Source organism: Artemia franciscana, chromosome 12 (genome assembly GCF_032884065.1).
Source record: "Artemia franciscana chromosome 12, ASM3288406v1, whole genome shotgun sequence".
NCBI lineage: Eukaryota > Metazoa > Arthropoda > Branchiopoda > Anostraca > Artemiidae > Artemia > Artemia franciscana.
Genome location: NC_088874.1, coordinates 22,944,251 through 22,971,708, shown reverse-complemented (window position 1 = coordinate 22,971,708; position 27,458 = coordinate 22,944,251). Strand labels below are relative to the sequence as shown.

Genomic DNA, 27,458 nt, shown 5'->3' with positions numbered 1-27,458 from the left:
ATCATTGAATGCCGAGAAAAAGAAGCACTTGAATTATGAAGCATGTGCTAATAGTAACACTATTGGATATGCATGTGTGCATTGCCAGGACAGTAGGGAGTTAAATTTCTTTGGAGTACTGAGAAAGTTCAAGTGTTATTGTGGTGGTTATTCGAAAGTAATAATTCCAGAGATGATAAACAAAGAGAAAGCAAATCTAAGACTTTTAGTTTATGACGAAGTTCGACTTATTGTTGCTGGTGCTAGTAACCTGCTACCACTTGATAAATCTTATCATCATCCTGCTACTATTATCATTCATTGTTTCAGTGACGTCAAACGTTCCAGGCAAAAGCAGTTAAATAAGCATAAAAAAAAATTTAAAAGGACATTTTTGCAAAATGCAAAACATCAACTCCAAGTCAAATTCGTGCATTGCTTGGCATCATACTAACAACTTGCTCTCCATCAGCTCCTACAGAGTTATGGGAAAAATATAAATCAAAAATATCTGAAGATATACTCCTTCGCGCCACCCAACACCTAGTTGGTGGGGGCGCTTCGCACCCCCCAAAGCCCCCCCGCGCGCGTAAGTCGTTACGCCCCATATTAGTTACGCGCCATTGTAGTTGTGTACCTATGTCCCACCGGTGAATATAGATAGATAGATATATATATATATATATATATATATATATATATATATATATATATATATATATATATATATATATATATATATATATATATATATATATATATATATATATATATATATATATGTTTTTAACTACGTAAAACTTGCGAATATAGAACATTCTTTGCTCACAAAATGTCTTTTCAAAGAGTTTGAAATACTTCGGTAAAAAAAGATGGTTCTACGAATACTTCTTTTAGTCTAGTTATGAAAATTCCCGATTATGGTATATTTATACTTACGTAGTATTCGTCAGAGTGTCGACCCCTTTAATGCGTCATATATGCTCGCTATGTCTGAGCAGACAGAAAGGGTTTTATACGAATCTGTATATGGTGTCAAAATATAGTTTTGACTAACCACTTATATTATATTGACTGCTTTGCTGGGGAGTGCATTTTTGTTTGCCAGGAAATGGCAGCGCGTCCGTTTTTGCAATAAGCTTGTTGAATAAACCTTAATTGTCAATCACTCGACTTTGAAGAATGTGAATACCCCTCATGGGAAATTTAGTAGCTTAAGCTAAGAAGAACAAGTAATGTATATGGGGGGGGGGGATAAGATAAAACCGAAGTAATTGTTTTCTCTTTTCCAAATTCCTCCCTGAAACCTTGTTTAATCTTTATTTATGTATAGTAGGCTCCCAGCTAAAAATTCAAATTTTTCTTCAGTTTCGATCAACCGTTTCGAGCATTTAGTGACAAGATAGCTTATTCACAAGGTTCATTCTTCCGGAGGAATTTCTTCCCTCAGATTTTGGATAGGCATACACATTGTATCTGAACATTTACTAAGTTGTCTTTATAAATGCACAGGCATGCACATAAATAAAATAACTGCAATTGTTAATATAGTTAAGATATAAATTTCGAATAAATTAGAAATGTAGGCACTGGAAAAACCCCCCGAGAAGGTCTGCAGGCAGTAGTAGAAATGAAGCGAAAACCACAGAAAACTATCTTTGCATTCAATATGAGATTAAAAGCGGTAAAGATAGATTATTGTAAAGCAGAAGGGCTAGACAACTCAAAAAGTGTAGATGCGTTTGCTTTAGTAGACTCAATTGTTCTGAAAGCGTTTGAGACGGGGCTGCGGAGCGATCTCCAAGAAGCGGTTAGGTTAAGGCAAGACGATTATGAAAATGTAGACGAAGCACTTGAGATCGCCCAAATTATCGAATCAGTAAAATCTAGCCTCAGATCTAACAACCAAATAGACCAATTTGAATATCTTACGGCAGGGGTCGCAGAAATAAATATTAGTAGAAACAGAACTCCTCACGGGCAAGCAGGAAGGGCTTCCAGTGGTAATGACTTTTCAAATCAATACAATTCTTACCAGCAGGATCCACACCAGATGGTCCAGCACTCAAATACGGGGGATACCCATTCATAAGGTCCTGGGAGGTACTATGAAAGAAGTCCCAAAGATAGTTATAATTATTTTAGCCCTGGAAGTCATTTTCATCAAAGAACTATTGTCTTAGATCATTTTATGTATTTATGTTATGCTATTTTGGTTTTGTCTATATTAGTTTAATTTACTTTGTTTTTAGGTTATTTATTTGGTTTATATTTTTTATATTTCAGAGTTTTTTTTACGCTCCAGCATACCTTATAGCGATGACTGTTGAGATACCCACTAATAAAAAAAATATGGAGTATTTACGTGAAAAAGTATTACCAAAAAGGCTTCGGAACAGTTTTTGTGCTATAGCTTGGATAAGAGTAGGGAAATCAAAATGAGAGCATGCAGATGTCTATGTCGATGTAGCAGCTGAAATGTAGGTAGGTTTTTTTAACGCCCGGGGTCAATTTCTCACACATATACAACCCCCCCCCCCAGATTCCCTGGGTATCTAAATTAAAAGTGTGCATATGTAAATGGTGCCCTAGCACATTTTGCGCCCAGGGATTACTGTACCCCCTTCCTTAGCTACGCCATCGCATACGAATGCGTCAAGTTGTTTTTTGTAATCTTTGAACTTAAGGTATTAATATGTTTTTATCTTGTTTTTGCCGGTCCTTCCAACCTTCTATGAAATAAAAGAAGCCGCTCGGCTGTAATTTCGCTTCGGTCCTTGGTTTTTCCCCTCCTAAAAATGTATTGATACATTATTAGTTTTTAACTCTATTGAGCGAAAATGGATGCAGGCAAGGTCAAACTTAAGGGAAGGAAAATTGGAGAAAAAGAACTTTAGGGGAGAGAAAGTTGAAGGAAAGTCGGAGAACAAGAATTTTAGGGGGATGGAAATTTTGCTACCGAGTCCGTGTATACCGTTTGAGCCGTAAAAAAAAGAATAAATACTAAAATTTCAAAATAGAAATGTAATTTTTGTTCGATTCAAATTGTGTTCCACAATACAGACGCCACTTGGCTGCAGTTACTCGGCTGGCCTCCAAAAAAGTGCCATTCGGCTGAGGCAAATCAAAAGGTGTTAGGTCGCAGCATAAGTTTTTCAAGAGTGGGGAGAATAGCTGGAAAATTTATTTGTTTTTTTACTTTATAGGACCAAATATATTGCACAGGATTATTTCAAACACGACATACATCTTCGGTTACGATGTGTTTCGGTTTTACGGTTTGTGATCTGAGCCTGAACTATAGTTATTAACTACTGTTATGTGAACCGTAATTCGTACGGTAATTCTGACAGGGCCCTGGTGTCAAAAGTTTGCTTCTTTGTCAGCAAGTCAATTGTCAGATTGTCAGACAGAAACATAAATGGCTCTACATTAAGGGGAAGCTCAACCCAGTTGATATATTAAGCCTAACACCAGATGACACGCGTCTTCAAACTCGACCTTTCTCACTCGCGGATGAAGAAGCAGAGTTCTGATGAAGAAGCGACAGTACAGACAGAATCAACGACAATGAATTCAAGTTCGCTGAAAGGAAGCTTGGACTTTCTAGGTTTGGAAGTTCAACAGATTAGGAAGTACGAAACCCTGCTAGTACTGCAAAAGTAGACCTAAGTGGCCAATTTTGCCTGTTTGAAACATCTCACAAGCCAACACCCTATAGAAAACACCTCTGAATAATTTAAATGAATAAGAAAACTTATTAGAAATTCTGCTGGTACTGCAAAAGTAGACCTAAGTAGCAAATTTAGCCTGTGTGAAACATCTCACAAGCCAAAACCCTATAGAAAACACCTTTGAGAATTTAAATGAATAAATTGCATGGTGAAGCAGAACACCATCATGGGAGAATCCTCTATAGGAGGACAACTGCGGAAGGGCGTAAGATCCAGATTTATGGACAACGGCCTCTGTAAAGGGCTGCCTCGACCCTTTCGGGGTACCTGCAGTAAACAACACAGCACTCGTACGGGATTCTGATTATTGGATAATTTTCTGGTCTTGGTTTTTTTTTTATGGGCGTTTTCGGGCTGAAAAACCTCTTCCTAGCTAATTTATCTACTATGGGCTGCCTCCCCGTAGTAGCATAATATTTGTAGGCATGAATATATAATGAGTCGGAGGTAATAGGCTTGGGACTGTCTGTGCAGGATTTCGACTCTTGTTGATAGAAGAGCATCGCCAAGTGCTGAAAACCATGTTGTGACCAAGATGGGCCCAGGATTGCACAAAGCCTCCAACTTACTGGAGGTCCCAGGGACTTCTTGCTGTCCGGTTCTAATCCGGCTTAAACGCTTCGGTGTAGACTTGAGAAGATATGTTGGTCCCCATCCTGCACTGGTATCCGGGGTCACTGCTTTTCCTGAGGCCAAAATAATTTCAATGATTTTAAGAACATGAAAATTGGAACTTGGAATGTTACGACGTTAAAAAATGACTACCGCATCGACATTTTGACTGACGAATTCAGACGGTTTGAACTGGATTTATTAGGAGTTTCCGAAACTCATATCCCAGGTGTAGGAAGCATGAAGTTAGGTGACATAGAATTTGTTTACTCAGGCAGGAAGGATGGGGTACATAGACAGGGAGTAGGGCTCATGATGAATAAGGAAGCTGCTAAGTATTGTTTAGGCTGGGAAGGTATTAATAATAGAATACTAATTGCTCATTTTATGACTAAAAAGTTTAGGGTATCAGTTATAGTAGTATATGCCCCCATTGAACCAACTGATGGAGATACTAGTGACTCAGATGAATTTTACTTACAGAGCAAATAGACAGGGTACCAGGTAGAAATTGGTGTTTTTGCTAGGATATTTTAATGTCCAGGTTGGCAGAAATAGGGATAGATGGTATCCTAGCCTAGGTAAATTTGGTGTAGGAAAAGAAAACAGTAATGGCTATAGGCTTTTGCAATTTTGTAGGTATAACAACCTAGTTATAACCAATACGGTGTTTGGTCACAAAATGGCCCATAAGTTGACATGGTATTCACGTGATGGTAAGACAGCAAACCTTATTGATTATGTTATTGTAAACAGAAGACTAGCAGGATCAATACAAGATACTAGGGTGTAAGGGAGTGCCGTTATTGATGTTAAAAGTAAAGATCACCATCTAGTAGTGTCTAAGGTTAATTTAAAGCTGAAATTTCGGAAGGGTAACTCCCTCCCGGAAAGTTATGATGTTGGTAGACTTCAGGATGAAAATTTGAGAAAAAAATTCCAGGAACAGTTGAGTACTAAACTTGAGGGTTTAAAATTTGACAACGTGGAAGATGGATGGAATAATCTCAGAAAAACAATTTGTGAAGTTGCTGATGGTGTCCTAGGGAAGAGTTCTAAGACTGCAACTAGGAATATTAGTGAAAAAGCTTTAGGTTTAATAGAGAGTAGAAGGGGTTCGTATAAGAATTATCTGAGTGATAGGTCGTATAAAAACAAAAGGAATGTAAAGAAAGTGGAGAAAGCATTAAAATATGAACTAAGGAGATGTGAAGTGGAGGCGATGGATAAAATTGCTGAGAATCTGGAAGATGCGGCTAGACGGCATAATAGTAAAATATTATACTGGCATGTTAATAAATTGAAAGGGAGTAGCCAATCCGGACTAGTCCCAGTTAAAGATAGAAATGGGGCCACAATTAGTGATAAGGAACAAGTTAAAGAAATATGGGTGGAACATTTTGAGAATGTGCTAAACCGAGATACAGTTGCAGGAAAAGATATAGATGAAAATGAAAAAGTTTGTGATACCTTGGATGTGAAGGAAGATTTGTTTAGTGAGGAAGAATTAGCGACAGTACTAAAAGGATTAAAAAATAATAAGGCCCCAGGTGTTGATAGTATGATTAATGAGTTTCTTAAATATGGTGGCTCTGAGGTTAGGAATAAGCTACTGAAGATTATGAACATGATTTTTGAAAAAGGGGAAGTACCCAATGATTTTAGGAAAACCTTAATTAAACCACTGTATAAGAAAGGTGACAAGAGTGAGTGTCGTAATTATCGAGGCATTAGTCTGGTCTCTGTAGGTAGCAAATTACTGAGTAATATGATACTTTTTAGACTGAGACATGCTGTAGACAAAGTTTTAAGGGAAGAACAATGCGGTTTTAGAAAAGGTAGAGGATGTGTCGACCATGTTTTCACTCTTAGGTTAATAATTGAGAAGTCCCTTCGTTGTCAAACACCTTTGGTCCTTAGTTTTATCGATTATGAGCAAGCTTTCGATTCTGTTGATAGAACAGCGTTAACAAAGGTCTTATCGTTATATGGTATACCAGAAAAATACATTAAAGTGATTTGCGCTATGTACGAGAATAATACTGCTGCGGTTAAGGTAGGAAATGAGGTTAGCAACTGGTTTTGTATTAAATCAGGAGTTAAGCAGGGTTGTGTTCTATCCCCCTTTATATGGATCATTTTGATGGACTTCGTCTTAAGGAGCACAGGAAAGGCAATTGGAGACCAAGGAATCAAATGGGGAGAAAGAACGCTCCTGGACTTAGATTATGCTGATGATTTAAGCATATTAGATGAAAGTGTGAGCAAAATGAATGAATTTTTAGAGGTTTTACGAGTTCAGGGTGCTAAAATAGGCTTGAAAATCAATGTTAAGAAGACTAAGTCACTAAGGCTAGGAATAAGTGAAGATGAACATGTGACATTAGATAACTAAAAGATTGACCAGGTTAGGAGCTTCAGTTACCTTGGTAGTATTATTAGTAAAGATGGTGGGAGCAGTGAAGACGTTAAAAGTAGAATAGCTAAAGCTCAGGGTGTTTTTTCACAGTTAAAAAAAGTTTGGAAGAATATAAAGATAAGTCTACATACCAAGATTAGAATATTGGAAGCTACAGTGATGACAGTGGTCAAATATAGCTCTGAAGCATGGGCACTCCGAAAAGCAGATGAAAACTTACTAGATGTTTTCCAGAGAAATTGCCTACGGATTGTTCTGGGTACCCGGCTGACTGACCGTATTTCAAACAGTAGGTTGTACGAAAAGTGTGGTTCAATCCCGCTTTCTGGGGCTATAATGAAAGAAAGGTTGAGATGGCTAGGCCACGTTCTACGGATGAAGGATGAAAGATTACCGAAGATTGTCCTTTTTGGCCAACCGTCTAGGGGTACACGGAAAGCAGGTCGTCCTTGTCTGGGTTGGGAGGATGTCATAAATAAAGATTTAAATGAAATGGGAACTTCCTGAGAGGGTGTAAAGAGGGAGGCTTTAAATAGATTTGGTTGGAGGAGGAGCGTGCGTGGCTGTGTTGGCCTCAGGCGGCTTGGTGCTGCAGTGAGTTATTAGTAGTAGTAGTAGTAGTAGATAAACAACTTAGAATTAGCACCTATTATAAGCTTAATGCTTTAACACGGGACAAATGATTACGAGAAATTTGGATTTAGAAGCACAAATGGGGATGCCCTGCAAAGACAGGAAGACCGGGACGCCGGGTTGAGATTTCTTGAAGATGGAAATGGCAAGAATAGCCGTATTACAGTTAGTCCACAGGACCATGACTCCTTAGGGGAGGCTGCTAGTCTCCAAGACCAGCCTGATTATATTGATACTTCGGAAAGAAATGAGAAATTTAATGATGTGAAAGGAAATGAATGTATATTTATAGATCCACAAATGAATCCAGGAAAGCTTGGAAAGTTACTGGAAAAGTGGAATCTTGTATCGGATGCCGCCACCGGAAGATGGCAGAAAATAAAATGCGCGAATTTTATAACTAATGATTCCTAGGTGCTTGATTTCTGGTGTGTTACAACTGTCGCATTCACATGTCCTCATGGCCGCCCACCATAACGCGGAGAGAAGATAAGTCAAACTACGAAATTTCTGCTATTTCGACAAGATGTCGACACATATGAAGAACGAGGCTCAGAATTGCTATGTTTGCATGCGTAGAAATATTACCCCCAAAGTTGTGCCCGAGCTACAAAAGAATGTCTCCGCTGAAATAAGCTTTGAAACATGGTATTTGGACACTTTAGGTCCTTTGCCTTTGTCTGGAGGCAACAAATATGTTGTTGTCTGCGTAGATGTCCGTACTTCCTTAGTTGTCTTAGAACCCGTACCTGAAGTTACTGCAGAGACCATTCGTAAATTTTTACTGCGTCGTGTTATTTCTTATTTTGGAATATTTCGTTTTCTATTGACAGATTATCACGCGGATTTCCGTTCAAGCCTTTCAAACGACTCATGACTTCTTGAAGACGAAAAAACTCTTCACCAGCCATCAGGCTCCTTCCACGAATGGAGCAGCAGAGGACAAGGTCAAACCTCTTAACCCCTGCCCTGGATATGACCTTGGCTAATAGATTTTGACGTGCTTAAATAGGGTCGATGTTATTGTTTTGCTATTAAATGCCATTATTATAGGTTCCGCACATGGCGGAAATTGCTTTTTCTAATTTCAATAATCACATTGTAAGACTGAGGGGTAGGAGCTCTTGATGTTAAAATAACAATCAATATAAAAAACTAATCCATTTTTCCAATCCCTAACTGCTGATGAAGCTAACTTCAGTTTAAGTCAAAATAATTTTGGCGTGGGATGTGTTTATATATATATATATATATATATATATATATATATATATATATATATATATATATATATATATATATATATATCATTACAAAAATTAGCCCGATTTGACTTCTGTTTTAAATTGTCTTTGTTTATATGCACATATATGAATAACTGAGTGCTTCCACAAATATTCTATTATCAAAAAACTTACAACCATAGTAGGATACTTTCTGGGAAGAGTATAAATAAAGTTTTAGTTGTAACATGTATATATAACTAAGGTTTAAAGACTATCAAGACAGGCGGGCTTTTCAGTTGAATTTTGGGGATATACTCGATAAAAATTAAAAAACAAGATGATAAAAATAGTCATTTATAAGATACAACTATGTTAAGACATGAAGTTCTTAGTCAGTGGCTTAGGGATCATTCTTTTTCTTTTTAAGAATTGATCTAAGAATTTCTATGTATAATTTTATGGGCCAAGTCCATAGTCGATATCGCCATCCGCCTCATCCTCCCCATTCCCTGTGCGCTCGCCATTTGTTCTAACGAAAATCTTTGGATCTGGTTAAAATTGTAAAATCTGAACTCATGTCAACTTCAGAACAGTTAATAATTGTGTGCATTATCCATTGAATCGAATAGACAGTGAATTTAACTTATATAGGCAGTGAATTTAATTTATGAAACAATATCAGTGCCGTACAGAATAAGTGACTCCCAACATTATATTAAAACTCAACCTTCTTCCGACCTTTTTGCTGTAACAAATGATGCTGATTCATACCTGTTATTGAACCGTTATGATTTAGAATTTAATTGTGTATCCTATAAACCATTTGTGATAGCCATATAGTTCTGAGAAAAGTTAGCTTTAAATCATGCTCATATGCTGCTTTTACGGAAGATAGAAGTGCAATTAACCAATTATGCGAAAAGAAGGTAGCAACGTTCCCCTCTCCATGTGTAGCTGTTTTAAACCAAGATACCTGTGTTTCTGTAAGCCAGTTACCCTGAATGTTGTCTGTCCTGAATCAAATTTATTTTTAACTAATCAAACTTATAAACATTATTCAATCAATGTTAGTGAGGCCCTAGTTTTTTTTTATCAACAATGAGTGTAAAATTAGTAATTCGTCTTTTATAATTCAAGATTTTTATAGCCCTGCCACTTCATTTCGTGTCAAATCTTTTTCGCTCATATCAGAAGTAGAAAAACTTATCTTACCATTAGATCAAGTTACGTCAATGTTTACCATTAAAGAACTGAATAAAGATTAATATAAAAAACTAATGGAATTGATAAAATCATTGAACTTCCGCTCGAACTCTTCTTGACGGACGAACCAACCAGCACTAATCCACCGTCATTAACACCAATTTTTATACTCTTAACTATATTAGCAGTTATTCTATGTATGTGCATGTCTGTGCATTTATACAGACAACTTAGTAAATGTTCAGATACAATGTGTTTGTTTATTCAAAATCTGAGGGAAGAAATTCCTCCAGAAGAATGGACCTTGTGAAAAAGCTATGTTGTGACTAAATGCTCATAACGATTGATCCAAACTGAAGAAAAATTTGAATTTTTAGCTGGGAGCCTACTATACATAAATAAAGATTAAACAAGGTTTCAGGGAGGAATTTGGAAAAGAGAAAACAATTACTTCGGTTTTATCTTACCCCCCCCCCCCATATTCATTACTTGCTCTTCTTAGCTTAAGTTATTAAACTTCCCACGAGGGGTATTCACATTCTTCAAAGTCGAGCGATTGACAACTAAGGTTATTCTACAACCTTATTGCAAAAACGGACGTGCTGCCATTTCCTGGCAAACAAAAATGCACTCCTTAGCAAAGCAGTCAATATATTATAAGTGGTTAGTCAAAACTATATTTTGACACCATATACAGATTCGCATAAAACCCTTTCTGTCTGCTCAGACATGACGAGCATATATGACAAATTAAAGGGGTCGACACTCTGACGAATACTACTACGTAAGTATAAATATACCATAATCGGGAATTTTCATAACTAGACTCAAAGAAGTATTCGTAGAATCATCTTTTTTTACCGAAGTATTTCAAACTCTTAAGAAAAGTTCAAATCAGTAAAGATTTTTGGGGTACTACACCAGGAAAGATTCATTTAAAATTCAGCTTCGAAAAACTGCTAAGGTTAAAATAATTTGTGTAGTGTACCGATTTTAAAAAAAAAGGAAAAAAAGAAGAACCCTTTGAAAAAAAGAATATAAACTGAAAAAAAGACAACACTTGGAAAAAAACAAGACTGGAAAAAAAGAAGAAAAAAAAATTATAACTCCAGGGATCCAAGTAAAAAAAGGAATAAACAGATTTGTATCATCTAATTCAATTATTTCTTGATATTACTTGTGAGAGGTTTTGTTCTGTCAAAGATTAAGTTCTGTCAAAGATTCAGTAGTGTTCAATTTATGTATTTGTGCAGTGTTTCGTCAACACTAATACTTGACAAGAACCAATATTTTTCGTAGCTTTGCCTTAGTGATGATACAGAGCTATCATTGTATAACCATATATTATACGTTGTGTAATGAGTCTTTGTTTGACACGTGTTTAAATTCTAAAGTTGACATAAGTTGACATACAAATCAAAGTGACTAACTTATAGAACAAAGAATATTAAGGGAAGAAATGGATTACTAAAAACTAAAAACTTACTAAGAACTTCACTAAAAACTCGCCTTTGTACAAAAAGAAAATGTCGCAGCAGTACAAAGAGAGAGAGAGAGAAAAAAACAAATATCACTACACAACTATGACAACGTAACTAGGGTTTAAGAAGTTGGCTCCAAGCATGTCTTGAAATCTTTTGCTTGTGTTTCTCCATAAGTATAGCAACGGCTATAGTAGGATCGGCTATGTGAAGACTCTTGATGAGCTTTGAATTATGTATATAAATTGGAAATCTCAGTAGGTATTTTGTGAAACCGAAGATAGCGGAGCGGATTTTCGATTTATCGGAATTTTAGGAATCTTCCAGATGGGTACAATCTAGAGTATGTGGGGGAGACCAATAGTGTTGAAAATCGTTGGGAGATAACAATAATTGAGACGAGGCTTAGGAGAGACTATGGAAACATGCAAAGCAGATATGTGGCGCTTGATGCCTTCTGTTAGATGACGAGTGCGAGAAATGATATTTCCAATGGGAATACCAAGGTAAACGATTTAGCCAGACAGGCAGATCTTTGAACTCCAAAATCGAATTTCATAAGGAAGTAAGACTTTCCAGCTAAAAGGCCCTTCGTCGGATTTTTAAGCACTAAATTCAAGAACAAATTTTAAGTATTCTGCTTACAGTTTTTTGAAATTATCAGAAATAGTGTCCAAAGATCGGCTGATGTTAAAAATATCATCAGCATAAGTGACTCAGAAGATATTGATGCCTGAAAGAACGCAAGACATTTCACACCGGTTCTGAGCTTCGAGGACGCAGTTATTTTATTTATATGCATGTCTGTGCATTAATAAAGACAACTTAGTAAATGTTCAGATACAATGTGTATGCCTATCCAAAATAATTTTTGGATAATTCGTAATTCAGACATTCAGGAATTTACACGGCAACTCAACGAAAAAAAGCATTGGCAGGAATGATTGGTATTTTACTAGGATGAAGGATAACAAAGACTGACTAGCTAACAATATCAGCATCGAACTTTGTCATAATATCGGCAAAATCAGAGACACCGTGATGAAATAACAAGGTGATGCGATTGCACCTTGCCTCGCTTCTCTCTTAACTGGTACAGTTCAATCCAGTGGCTTTGCCATTTCGTTTTCCTTAAGAGGGATTTTAAGACGGACTCGTAGCTTAGTATACATATGCCTTTGAGATATGATGATAGCCAGATTTACTCCTCTTTTAACAGCCCTTAAAAGCATAAGGGGGTGACCAGGGAGTCAAAGGCGTGGCAAACATGACTCGCCAAGGCGAGTGAACTATCTGTACAAGAGGCAACAAGCAGAGCATTAGCAGCAACTGTAAGGGTGTCTGCACATCCAACGCCATGTAGATAGCCAAATTGATGTGGAGGTGTGTAACATTCTTCTTCGAGCATGGACTTTCTGGGCAAAAAATCGTTTCCTGGACAATTTTAATTAAAAAAGTAGTAGGGCCAAATTTTGGCTTAGCCAATGAGTCAAACATACTCCCCTATCCCCACTAAAAGACTATCAGTAAAAGATTGATAATTTGTATAATTTACGGTCCTTGTCATAGGGGCTGTGGAGGTCATGTCATATTCAGAGGCATATTTATTGGAACTTCCAACTATTCTGAGAAAAACAGATATCTCAAAATTCTAATCAGATGTCACTAAGTGGTTGTATGGGGCCAATGGCAAAACTGGAGAGGGGACAAAAAAGAAGGCTTGTTGAAGTCCAATCTCTTTTAGCTCTAAAAAAGAGCACCATATCTTTCAATATTCAACGGAATGAGCCTCCTCTAAAGTTTTTAGGATCTCTCCTCCTATAAGAACTGATCAGAGAAAAAGTTAAAAATAACACATTTATGGCATGTGGTACTTTACTAAGACAACGCTAGAGAATTACCTGTGAGGGATTGAAAATCGACATAATTTGTAGTCTTTCATAAGGTTGGAGCCATTCTGACCCACATCCTGCAGACTTCTTTGAACACATTCATATCTTAATCCATCATTTTATTAAAATAATCGTTTCGTGTTATATTTTGTTGCAACAGTTTGTACATTTTAATAAATGTTAGTCAAGAACATTTATAAAATGTAGTAAAAAAAAAAAAAATTCAATAGGAACTTTTTCAAAGAAAAGTAAAGAGGACCAGCAGAAATCAAGTTATCTAATAATTCAACTTAAAGGAATGATGAGAACAGAGTGGCATGAGGTTAGTGCACCTTTATTTTCCCTCTATTAGTGCTGCACGGAGTTGTTAGTAGTAGTGGTAGCAGCAGCAGTAGAATTTTGTGTTAAACGTTAAGAATAAGTTAAACTTGTTGCCCCCTAAGTCTGTAATGAAACTTAAATCTTCATTTGTTAGCAAAGTAAACAGACATAATAACCATCCTATTACAAAAATATTGAAACAGTTCGTTATTATTTTGAAATGGCATATTTAAACAATCAGATTGATTAGAAAGATATTAGATTACAAGAATCCAAAAAATTTCAACAAAAAATGAGACCCAGGTTTGGAATGACATCAGTATTTTAACACTTCCGTTGACCAAGCTAAATTGTATCACCAAAGGATGATTTTTGGGGATACTCCACTTCAGAATACCAAAGACAAGGCACACTAGCGCAGAAAATTGAGCGAACTCAAAAAGCCCTGCGAACGAAGCTTTCCACTAGTCAAACCTAGATTATTCTACTTATTTAGGTCGTTTTATTGTTAAGTCAGGCACGACATCTTTGCATGAAGAAGCAATATTAATTTGCTGAATTGAGACATTAATTTACCGGTCCTGCCATCTGTCAAAATCCTAAATAAGAGACAAACAAGATACAATAACAAAGACGAATAAGAGACATTACACATATTTATATTCGGTTAAAATTAATAGAAAAAGGAAACAAAAATACAAAACATTACAGAAAACAAATAAAAAACATATGTAAACAAGGTCTTGATAATATCCATTAACTAAAAGGATATTGATTATAGCACTTGGAAAGGGAAAACCCTTCCTTTTAATAGAAGCTATATAAGGGTAATCTAAGAAAGTATGGGTGACTTATAAGAGTGGGAACTGGAACTAATGTTGACGAAAAACAACATCAGTACCAGCTCGCCTTTGGCGACACTTGGCAGTTTTTTCCAGTGTAATAATAAGAAAAGTAGTTTGTATTAATGTAATTACATAAATGAATGTAGTACTAAGTGTCTGGTCTCAGTTTCTGATAGAAAACGATTACAAAGCTTGAAAAAAATGCAGTGTTGACAAACACTTATAAGTTAGAAGTTACCCATACTCTTTGGGTAATATTTCAAATTATTTACAACGATTGAAAAATTAGGTGACAACACATATCCTTCAAACACAACAGTCACGGATGTAGGGCAAACAATCTCATAAATTTTTCACCAAAACTTAAATCACAAATGAATACATATGAAAACTATTCTACTTCAATTTTTGAACCCGCTTCGTAACTTAATTTTGCGTTAATATAACCAAGAAAGTTTTCACATTTTTTACGGTTTATCATCACGTATTTTTCTGTAAATCTAGGCTAAAAGACAATTTTAGCCTCATTTCAAACTTATTTGACCTATCTGTGGTACCATGCACATGAAAACCCAACGTGTCACTAGTCATTTACCTAGTTTGAGTCTAGGTATTATATATTTCAATCGATTTACTGAAGGATGGAAAAGCACTACTTTGATAGAATAGTCTCACAGGAAGACAGTTTCAAAGTAATATCTATCCCCGTTAAAAGATGCTTCTCAAGTGCGTTTGCTGATTTCCAAGTCTTTCGAAATAAAGGTTTAGAATCCATAAAAAAAAAAACATGAAAAGACTTGATTAAAATACTATGAGAATTTTAACAAAAATGTTTTTACATTTTATCTCCCTTGATGTCGATCGAAATAACATGAAAAGCATATTCTTACAAGTCCGCATATACCAAACTTCGTATTCCAGGAAGCTGTTCAACCAAATTCTCCATTTTAATTGTCAATTTTATTACAACAGCGTCAGATAAGGACCAAATGTGGCTATAGAAACTAATGTGGAAATAATCAAACAGTGATATAATTACGAAACATGATTTCATCTCTACGTATAAACAGATAATACATTTTCATCACCCTTTAATATGCGTGATCATTTAATTACAGCAATAGAACTTATTTAAATTTAATCCTAATTTTGATTTAATGAATTTTTAAACACACATCCAAATGAATTTCTTTTATAATTCTTTTTTTCCCCAACACATTTGCAGGGGAATAAAACCCTGAAAAATTACTGTGTGAGGAAAGGTTTCGAAAAACAAATTTTATCAAGCCCTTTAAGAGACAAAAAATTTTTTTTTTCTCCCAAAAACACTTGCAGGGGAATAAAACCCTGAAAAATTACTGTGTGAGAAAGGTTTCGAAAAACAAATTTTATCAAGCCCTTGAAAAGACAAAAATAAAAACTTTTCGAGAAGGCGTCATTTTTTAGGCATTTTGGTAATCTAGAAAAGGGAATAGGATGCACTCGAATAAAAATTTTAAGTATCTTAATAAACCAGAGTCGATATGAGAAATATTGCATACCAATCGTAGTCATCAATTAAAGGATTGTGGTATGGATAGTGAATAAAAAAAAATTTATATAGAGCTTTAAAATGAAATTTTACTAATGGCTTGATTTAGCTCGAGCTAATTTGGATCAATCACTTTTTTTGCTAAATTTCCCGATTGGCTTAAATTAGCGTTAGTTAAATCTTATATTAGTAAAATTTCATTGCGAATGGGGGAATAAGAATTGGACTACAGGCGCAAAAAAACAGTTTATCACTCCCCAACTTTAAACTAAATTTAACTGTAAACTCGGACCCTGTGTATGTGGGAAAGGCGTTTGACTCGACTGACCATTGTCAATGAAAAACTTTGAAGTACTATGGACAACTGAAAAGTAATCAGAAAAATATAGTCTGATTTGAAAGAAGTGAGTGTTGTCCAAAGAACAGTAAGAAAATAAACTTTTTTTTGCATTCTTTCTTCGCTACTTTTCGTAACAGTAGACCACATGTTGAGGCGTAGCTCCAGATATGGTGAAATAATAAGTAGTAAGCAACAACTGGAATTAGATTTTGCTAAAATTAATATCTTGTTAGACGAATCGGAGATGCTACTAGAGGAATTAGACAACTAGATGAACTAGAAGACCTAGAGGAACTAGATGTTGGTTGACGCAATCATAGTCAGCGCAAAGAATGGCATTTACTAGGACAAAAATAAACAACACGACCTCACTAGCTCAACGTTAGTCCTATGCTACAACAGCACTCTTGAACAAGTTACAAAGTACAAATACTAAAGTAGTTGGATTGATTGGAAGGGTCAAAATATAGCAACTAAGAAGAAACAGAACCGGGTAATCATTTAATCTTTTAAAAAGCTGAAACAGCCCATCTGTAGAAGTATTAACACTCCGGAACAATGTTTCTCTGTAGAAATGTGTTGTCCATTCTGGTAAACCAAGTTAGAAAGTAAATCAAGTTTAAAATCAATCATCTACTTGAAAAAATTGGACCTAAGAAAACTTTAGAATATAGTATAGCAGAAAAAAAACTAGCAAGGAAAAAACAAAAAGTCAAGCAGACCAACAATTTTTAATGGATGTATGTATCAAAGAGGAAGGGGTTGATATATTTCGGTCATGTCTTGGGACTGCAAGATAGTCACCTCCGTCAAGTAGTCTGTGCCAGGATGCTAGATAAATCAAAATAAATTATGAATGTACATAAAACTGAAATTGAGGATGGCCGACACTTCCTTATAAAACCCTTTACAGTGCTTCAGAACAGCTGGATAGTTTGGTCGACCCAATTCAATGCGACATGAACAGCTCCACTGAAATCTAAAACAAATGCCGCTCAATTATACAATAAAGACGGGACAGGAACAGGTTACATTTGTTAATAAACACAGTCTTTCATACCCTATCAGACGAAACCGTCAACAACTACTTTTTATTCGCTCAAAGATAAAATCAAAGAAATAAAATAAGTCGAAACTGAAAATATACTGACTTTTTTTTATTTAATACTGTATACTAAAGTCTATAGAAACTACATCAATAAGAAACTACAAATATTTTACTTTCAATCGGGGGGGGGGGGGGGGGCAGGGTTCCCATATGATCGGTCCAAAGGATCCCAAAAATGTTCCGCCAAAAATGGCCAAAAATTGCTCATCTTTATTGTTCCCATTTTTATTCCCAACAGAGAAGCCTCTTCTACGCTACTAAAACTTTGTTTAAGAACATTAAGATCAGGAATGAATTTGTTTCATTCCCGTTTAGGGGGATTCTCCATCAAGTTGCTTGGAATCAAATCATTATATATATATACTAGATGTAATGAATCAAAAAACAAAAATGAACTTCTGCTTTCCCAAAGTCCCCAGCGTCAGCATCTAATATCAATGAGCAAGTAGTAGAAGGCGCTTCATTCTTGTACAACTTTGTAGCGGTGTCGCAGGAGAAGCATTAGTGATACTGACAACCATTACAAAAAACTATGTTTTTATGATTTGATATGATTTTATAATCAGTCAATCATTTTGTTCAATCAATAAATCCACAACAAAAAAAACTTCAACATATATTCCCCCGTAATACTCTACGACCAGGGGAGAAAAGCAGTATAAGATTATGATTTTTAATTCCAAGTAACTCAGCTATTATAATTTAGAGTATATTGAATGGCAAACTTTAGGCCAGCTATCTATTGATGGAGAAAACAAAAACTAAATCCAGTCCTTGACACATTATCAAAAATTTGCGCTAAAAATGATGAACAGGACGGACGAGAAAGAAAAAATGAGCAATTTAAAAAAGACAGAAACAACATTATGGTTTTGATGCAGGGAAGACTTTTTTGTGAATTACTAACGAATAACGAGGGTATGGGGGGGGAGGGTAGAAGAAGATTTAATAGTCAATTACAAAGGGAAGGAATATTTTTCAAGCAGAAATGGTGTATGGGAATGGTAAGAAACTTAAAAGAATGAGCGCTGTTTCTTGTTTATTATGAACTAAAGCTATTCAAAACCTACAATTTTATCTAGTAAATTTTATGCTGCGTATCGCGATTAATCTAAATATGGCTTTGAACACTTATCCAAAATTAAATACACTAAATGTCATGCACTTCTTTATATTCATACCGTTTCATTTCAATACTTCTCTGTAAAATAAAAGAAAATAGTCACAACACCAAAAAATGAAGAAATTTCAAGAATGAAGGGCCAAACACAATTATCGTAGTCTATTGTTGCTTGTGCCTTGATTAGGAATACTGTCAAGTCTACAAGGACAGCAAAGTTTGTAACATAACTGGCCAATCAACAAACATCCAAAAGAAAGGAGAGCCAATGAAATATATTGGCAAAAACATCGACAGCAGTTCTTATGAACGATTCAGGCTTGTATTTCAGTAGAATATCAAGCTTCTCTGAAAGAGAAATGAAAAGAAAAAATTAAACGATAAATGCAAATAAAAATCTTTTAACAGGAATTCTAAGTAATTTGTTAATAACTTCAGCGAATTCTTTTGACTCCCTCAAGTAATTCTTTTTCTGAAATTATTTCTTATGATATTTAAATAAGGATCTTTTCGTCGTAGCCTAATTTAAAAGTTTATTTCAAATTAGACAATGAAAAAAAAAACCTTTTATTTCACTAGTAAAAAAAAAGTCGGTATATTTCGGCTTCAAGTCTGAATGTCTGTATCACCAGTAAAAACTGAAGATTAAAATTATTTAAATTTACCCTCTTTGTAGAATTTATAATACAAAAAGTGTAACAAATGATATTTGGAGGCTTTTAGAATTCTTTTTGGTACCCGAAAAAGTACTTCCAAAAGTTTGATACTTATGGAAATTAAAAAAAAACGTTTGAACCGAAATTCTAAGTAATTTGTTAATAATAATTTGTTCAGTGAGTTTTTTTTTACTCCCCCAGGTAATTTTTTCTGAAGTTATTTTTTATGATTTTTTTTTAAAGTTGCTATCTAATTTAAACCTTTTCTGAACACTTTATAGTTTTTATGTGATTTTATATTCGAAATTAGAAAAAGTATAATCTAAAAGTACTCCATAAGAAAAGAAGCAATTTTCAAAAGTTTTGAAAAAGGAAATACCTTTCTGGTTTAGCCAAAAAAAAAGTCAAAGGATGCCATAACTTTTTTAGGCGATTTTTTCTGTAACCTACGTTATTTGGCACGATTTCCTAGAGATTTTTTTCCGAGTCAGTGTCGATCTTAATCATATCTGTGCCAAGGTGCATGAGTCATTCAGAAACCAACCTGATTAATCTGGTCTGCAATTTTAGCGTTGAACTCTTACCTTGATACATTACCCAGTTTTTATTTCTTCTCAGAGAAACTGTGTATTTTTTTTCTTTGTAAATTCAAGACACTAGGTATCTCTCCTAAGGAAGTTATCGCAGTTTTATTCTGATTCAGGAACACTTATCCCCATTTAGGAGCATTGATTATTCCGAACAAATGGGGAAGAAAATGGCTATTGAACATTAAACTGGATCTATATTGAATTCAATTTTTGCTTAAATAAATTAATAACAACAGAAACTAATAAATTCAATAGTAAATTCTAAATTTGTATCTTTCAAATTTTACTCTTTATTTGTTCTCAAAGGAACTGTGTATTTTTTTCATCGTCAATTCAAGACACTAGGTATCTCTCCTATGGGAGTTATTGCGGGTTTTATTCTGATACAGTCACACTTGAATAAAGGAATTTTCAGAGGAATTTTGAGGCCTAAATAGGTGCCTTTGTGAGCCAAATTATTTCCTACAGAAACCTCATAGACCTCTCTCCCCTTCTTAAGAAGGCAAGATGAAGAAGCTCATACTAAATGCGATCGAGTTTGATGTTCAATCACATATGCAAACACCAAAAAATATATCGTATTTCCCCCGCCAGATAATTGTACCATTAAAATCAGCAGGAAACTGACACGCTTTTTTTCTTTTTCTGGGCTGTCTGTTTTATGGACTAGGTCAAGTTAAGCTCCCGCTCCCAAAGTTTCATATTTTTATTCTAGATGGGGTAAAACGGTATTCTTCAGTAGACGATTTTTTTTTACTCCTGAGTAGTTAACGCTCAATTAGGCACACTAGTTTGGATGTCATTTTATTTAATCGCTACAGAAGGTCCTCATCTTACGCAAAATTTTGTCTTTAGCAAAGATTAAATAGTTGCCAAAGATTAATATATCAACAGAGAGACATACTCCTATTAGAACAATATTAACAAAGAGCTGTCTCTGACTCTTCAATATTTACACAATAAATATAAATTCCCGATAGCACCTGCTACTAGACCTATTCTGCCTAACGTGCTAAGCGACCTAACCTGCTAATCTTCTAAGTTATATTTCAGTAAAAGAACGATTCGCCATTGGTTGCTAAAAACTGGCATTCGTTTGGACTGAACAAAAAAATAATCAAACAGAGGTTATCTATCAAATTAAAAATATATATAAATTAAATTCATTAAATAACTTGGTAGCTGCAAACGTACCTTTTCGGGAGGTACTGGGGGAAGGAGATGCTTCGAAACTGAAATGGTGATAATCATATAACAATACACGTCTCAAATTTGTTACATAACAGAAGTCAATTTCGCGGAATTTTTTTTTCTTTTTTTCTTTTTTTTAATATCCCATCCAAACGGCAAAAGCCTTCAATCCTTAGAGGATAAATTAGCCTGTGAATTTCACAAAACCAAGATTTTTGCGTGAATTGTTATGAGGTGAAAATTGGGTTTAATATTCACTAAAGTGGAAAATTTATCATAACAAAGTCTCTCTCTCTCTCTTTCTCTGCCATTTTTATGTGCAAGAATGCAACTAAGTGAAAGAATAAATTATATTCTCATACCAGCTACAACTAGTAGGCAACAGAAGCTTCTTTATATTCTGTATTGTCCATTGTGAAGAAATCCTCAAGCTTCCACTGAAGCGTTTCGAATGTAGGTCGCTTCATAGGATCCTTGTGCCAGCATTCCAGCATTATTTCGTAGAGAGCTGGTGAGCAGTTGGGTGGGGCAGGCATTCTGTAGCCATGTTCAACTTGATGCAACACTTCTGCATTTGTCATACCTTAATAAAAAGAAAATTAAACTCCATTCAAAAATAAACACTTGCTTTGAAAAGAAAGACTAATTACAATTGATGAGATAATATGTAACAAATAACGACAAAATTAAGTTGTTCTACAAGCTCGAGTTGCCAAGTTGAACTGCTTTTCAAGAAAAGAAACGTTTCAAAACGGTTTGCCATATGCCACTGAAGCTTTCACAACTGCTATTGTAATGGGGATCGATTTTCCTTATAATTATATTTTTCTTAAATGTTTTCATCTGAAATAAATTCTTCTTTTTGTACTTCGTAACCGCATACGACTGACGCAATAAATAGCTCCATGCGTAGCTAGATCTTCAGTCGTTTGCAAGTAGAAAATCTCATTGAATAACTCAGTTTATATTTTGACCTTACATGGATGCTTTTGGATATTTATTTCATATTGAACAATGTTGAGTATCCCCTTTTTGTACTAGTTCATTTAAGAAATAAAATAATATATCTTTATTGACAATATGGTTTGAACATAGACCAGCGCGGTAGAACCTAAAGGGTGTTGTAGTTGAAGTTGTAGCTCGCGTTGGTCCGTCAGGCTCTTTGGTCCAGCTGATTAATTTCTAATTTATTTTAATATTTTCCGTTTTATTATTCTAGCGACTCTTGAATTACGGTTATACTTGTTATATTATAGAACTTTTTGTGTCACTTTTTTCTATCTATCCCTTTCTTGTGAATCTCGTCGAGATGACGGCTGCCGTTAATTAAAAATTTAGTTAAAAGTTGATGTTAGTTTTTAAATTGAATAATGACGGGAAAAGGAAAAATGTAGGAAATAATCAGCACAGAAACTCTTTTCAAATTGTTAGATTCTCTTCCGTGCTACAATGGTAAAAATGATATAAGTGAATTTGTCAAGAAAGTGGGAATTCTGAGCAAGGTTATTCCGTGGAAACAATTCCAGGGTGTTTTAGGCCTAAAATTGGAAGGTAGCGCCTTTTCTTATTTTTTCGTTTCGGACTTCGATGATTTTAGCTCCTTTCGAATTGGTTTTGAACCCCTTTTGCAAGCACCGCGCAAACCAAACAATTGACGTATGGAAAGGTGGTTTGATCAGGAAAATCGATCCTCATCACACTATTATAACAACAAAAGCGAGAATAATGAGGACTTTTTTCCCAAGACAGTGAATCAACAAAACCTATTTGAATATTTCGGCCCTATATCTAAGGGCCGTCTTCAGCAAAGAAATTTCTTTGCTGAAGACGGCCCTTAGATATAGGGCCGAAATATTCAAATAGGTTTTGTTGATTCACTGTCTTGGGAAAAAAGTCCTCATTATTCTCGCTTTTGTTGTTATATTATGGAAAGGCAGTGTGGTCTTCGTCATTATTTACATCACACTATCAAAATTTCAAAGATGAAATGACTAAATTTGATAATGTGAACACAAAAAATGAGACAAAATAGTTTGTATTGTGAAATGTAAACCTCAACAAATGAAAATCTCCGGAAAAAACATATAAATTAGTTAAGGAATAACAATAGCAAAATCTCGAATTATAAAAATCCATTCAGAGACCAAAATTTGGTTTCTAAATCAAAATTAAAAAAGAAAAGATATTTCAGATAAGATAATATTAGTTCTTACTCAGTAGATGATTAAAGTAAATAAACCCTAAAAAATTTACACGCAAGAACAAGAATTTGCAAATTACAAAGATATACTAAAAACTATAAAAACTATATTGCTCTAGGGGTATAGTAGCAGAAAATGAAAGATTCGATTCTAATTGACACAATCAACACTGATATAAACACAAAATAAACATAAACACTACATAAGCCAAACCACAGCACCAAACACAGAATATGCTTCTGTGTTCCATTGCTAGCCTGAGAAATCATCATAGTCTTTCCACACACACAAAACCCTCATCTCTCACTATACTTGCCAGCCATCTTACATCAAACCTACAATTTCTGTACACTTCCTTTCGCAACTCACTCAATCCTTCCTACTCACCCATCGTATGACTCAATGTCTCATCCATATCTCCACACATGGGATGAAAGAAAGGACCATCCTGCCGTTGTCTCCTCCCTAACTATTTTCTTCTTGCCCCAAGTGGTGAAATATTCTTCATCAATTCGATAATGTACCTTAGCTCCTCCTTTCTTAAATTAACCCAATGTTTCCATTAAAACCACGTAGAGTCGCAGGGAATCAGAGAGACATTTTTCATATTGCCGAACCAGTAACTCTTCATCATGCACAACATTTCCTACCATCACTGTCACCTCATTATCCATATCGAATATATTATCCATACTTTCCCCGATTCGCAATATTGTGAAAGCTTCCTTGGCGGGTAGAGCCATAAATTTGGAGTCATCTCTAAGAGTTTTTCAAGAAGCTGATTTAAATACCCGCACTCGTGGCATCTACACAAAATATTCCCAGAACCTAATCAAATTCACTAACCTACAACTTCTTAGCAGAAAAATTTCAAAAATCTCCACCAACTAAACTGTAAATGTTTCTGTTCAAACCAAACAACCTCTTATAATAACCTAGCTCGACTCTTCCAAATTGGTCACTTTTTGGAACTCCTAAATTTCCCAAGTATTTTGCATCACAGACGCTATTTTATTTCTTAAAATCTCTTTGAATCCTAATATCTCTTATTTCCCATACCTGGCTCCTTGAAATTAAACTAGCATATCTCAACCATCTCCTCACAATATCCTATATGCCTACTAAATAATTTACCCTTTGCCTAAAACGTTACTCCTAAATCTTTCTAATATTCCAGAATTTTTATCTCTCTACCCCCTGAAATAACTCTGTCTTCCTCACTCAATTTGCGCTACCTAGTAAACACTAAAATTACTGTTTTACTAACATTCAACTCAAGGTTCTTGCTTAATAAATATTCCTGTAATAAATTCAGTCGCTTCTCAACTTGATCTGGGACTAGCTGATATATATACAATCTGAATATGCAACATAACTTTCTTCGTAATGTGGACCAATTCGGTCAAAAAAATAATTTTCTTTCTCTAATCCAAATTTTGCATCCAGAGACCCCTTTGCAATTTCTCCTACATATAATGAGAACATCTACTGTAATTATTTTTAAATATAAGAAGCCTCACAACAAAGAGAAATTTGCCTAACAGACTAAAGCATAGTACTAAAAAAACAACAGAGGATTTCAAGAATGAGACCCATTTAAGATGGACTGGAACAAAAAACGATTTGGTGACTGAGAGAGAAAGAGAGACCAAGAAAGACAGAAAGAAGGATATAGAAAAGAGATAGAGAAATTGGGAGGCCAAAGATATCATTTACCTGGATAAGGTATTCTTCCGTAAGTAACTAATTCTGTTAAGAGAATTCCAAAGGACCAGACATCGGACTTTATGGAAAACTTTGAATAATTTGCCGCTTCCGGAGCCGTCCATTTAATGGGGAACCGAGCACCAACACGAGCTTCATATTCATCCTCCTTGCAAATAAGAAAAAAAAGATAAAAACATGTGCAGAACAAATCAAATTCCTGGCCACAATAATTAAACAAAATTATAAGTTATTTGAAGGTCATCTACAAGGAAATTAAATATAACAATACAGTTCTTCATCAATTGAAATTATGCCAATTGAAATTACGAAGTTAAAAATTCTGAAATTATTAATTGAAAAATTAAACTGCCTTCTATTTTCTTTTTACCATTGATAATTTGTTTCTCCATCTAAAAATATCTTTTTTAGTTTCAAAGAGAGTGCAAATAAGATTAGTTTGTGCCTGTTCAAAGAGGAGTTTACCCTTAACAAATTTAACTTCGGATGGTTAATGCATTGATTTCAATAATGCAAATAAAACTGTTGTTATTTTAATGTTATTTCGCTTGAGGTGACAAAATAATTTCAATTTTATTACATTTCACATACATTTCTTAGGTTTTTGTTCTCCCCATCTAGTTATATCGATCCAGATGTAAGGGTAAATTCCAAATGCACCCTTTATAGATAAAATAACAAGAATTTGTTTAATTTCATTGCAGGGATTTTTGTATCTTCCTACTATGGTTAACTGTATGTATAAAATCAAATTTATGACTATGACATAATTCTCTATTCAAATACAATATTAAGTTCATCCACTGGAAGAACGGTTTACCGGCCTTTAAAAGTGACTAAAGAAAAACATTGTAGGTTTGCCACTGCAATGATGATTCAATGACACCCCTGTTTGACTATAAATAAGAAAAACTTGTTCTTGTTGGGTAATTTCTTTTTAACTGATCAAATTGTCTTACTGTTTTATTTTTAGCATTCTTTGACTTACAATGCATGCTATCTGAAGCCAAGATCATATCCAGGGAGGAGAGAGTTGACCCCCCCCTCCCCCTGAAATGCTTGTCAGACTCGTAAAAACGCAACAAAAATGAGTATGAAAAAAATTTTGATGCGTTTTAAAAAGTTTTTGTAAGCCCCCCCTCCTCCCCTCAAAATTAAATCCTGGATACAACACTATCTGATGCTCTCAAAAATACTCTAAAACAGACGTGCTATGTTACGCATGGCTATTAATTACTCTCTGGGTCTACTCTTTTGAAGGGTTCGCGTTGAGTTATTCTTTGTGTGCGTAGAGTAATGTAAATAATCTTATCAAGGTCAGCTATTAGAATTTACTAGGTAGTATAGAATAAAATAACATGGAAAGTTAAGTATCATAAACAGGGCCGTATCCAGGATTTTGTTGGGGGAGAGGTTAAAAAGAACCTAAAACCCCTAGCCCCTCTCCTGAATGCGGCCTTGATCATAAAACAGTTGAATAACACTGTATGTTTCATTTTGCGTTGAAACCAGTGATAGATTTTAGCCGCAATTCTAAGGGCTTAATAGCAACTCATTTCTTCTTCATTTTATTCCGTTACTTTTGTCTTCTTTTTTTTGTATATTTGTTTTCTTTGTTGCATTTCTGAATAAACTCAACTAGATTTTTAAACATATTGCGATGCAGCTAAGGCTGAAACCTCCAATTCAAATATTAATTTTTGCTTGTTATATGCAGTTTCGATTGCTTTTATGCTTTTAGTTAATAAATTTACGATAGGAGAGTATAAAACAATTTCATAGACCACGTATAAGAAATCAGTGTAAAAATTTGTATCTAAAATAAAATAAAAATTCCTGGTACGGCTTTTTTGTAGGAAAAAGAACATTATCATTCGTTAAAAAATTGCCCAAAAATTTGGTTTATCAAAGGAGGATTTATTCAAGGAACTAAAAACCCGATTATTCAAATACATGAAAAAAAAACATTGTTAAAGTAAATAACTGAAATACAGGCAAGATGAAGATGGAGTGTAAGTATCAGAGATTATGTTATAGTGAGCATAAGTATCACCATGCTGGTATAAAAGAGTCAAGAGTGTGAAGCATATTACTGAAACAACTTTTTAAATTATTGTTAAAACACTTCAGAATCTTTTTGTAACCCCAAGTAGCAAAATTTCTAAGTTCACATGCATATCACCAACAGAATGAACTGAAGTTGCGTGACGCACGAAGCATATCGTAAATCCAGCATGAAAATATTACCACGAATTTGGATTTCAAGAAAGCTTACCTTAATAAGCCGTGCCAGTCCAAAGTCAGCGATCTTCACAACATTGTTGTCACCAACTAATACATTCCTAGCAGCCAGGTCTCTATGAATATAATTTTGTGCTTCTAAGTAGGCCATACCTGCGGCAATTTGTGCAGCCATATCGATTAGTTGCGGCAGCTTTAACATCTTTCCCTTGCCTAGAGGAGTGTAAATTGTAGTTAATGTTGAATCAGAATTAAAGTTTATAATTAAGCTACTATGAAAACAAAGACTGAGAATAACAAAAAAAGAGGAGGACAGTGATAAACAAAATTCCAATTAACCAAAGTACAAACAAAATTCTGATATAACAGAAAAAAATAAGAGCAAAATAGTCTCTCAAGAGAACTGAAAA

General features: G+C 34.8%; 2 protein-coding genes across 3 annotated transcripts in view; one reads left to right on the top strand and one right to left on the bottom strand.

Moving 5' to 3' along the window:
• LOC136033871 (spermine oxidase-like) overlaps positions 1-27,458 on the top strand; it is a 445,682-nt gene that overhangs the window by 100,012 nt on the left and 318,212 nt on the right. The gene's annotated exons all lie outside the window — the stretch shown is intronic.
• Positions 14,139-27,458, bottom strand: part of LOC136033868 (tyrosine-protein kinase Src42A-like) — a 75,018-nt gene continuing 61,698 nt past the window's right edge. For both annotated transcript variants that reach the window (XM_065714838.1, XM_065714837.1), the window contains exons 8-11: positions 27,083-27,261; positions 24,799-24,955; positions 21,244-21,464; positions 14,139-18,792 (exon numbers count right to left, since the gene is read on the bottom strand). In XM_065714838.1, the coding sequence (XP_065570910.1) occupies positions 21,253-21,464; positions 24,799-24,955; positions 27,083-27,261 (548 nt within the window). In that variant the 3' untranslated portion in view covers positions 14,139-18,792; positions 21,244-21,252. The remainder of the gene's footprint in view (positions 18,793-21,243; positions 21,465-24,798; positions 24,956-27,082; positions 27,262-27,458) is intronic.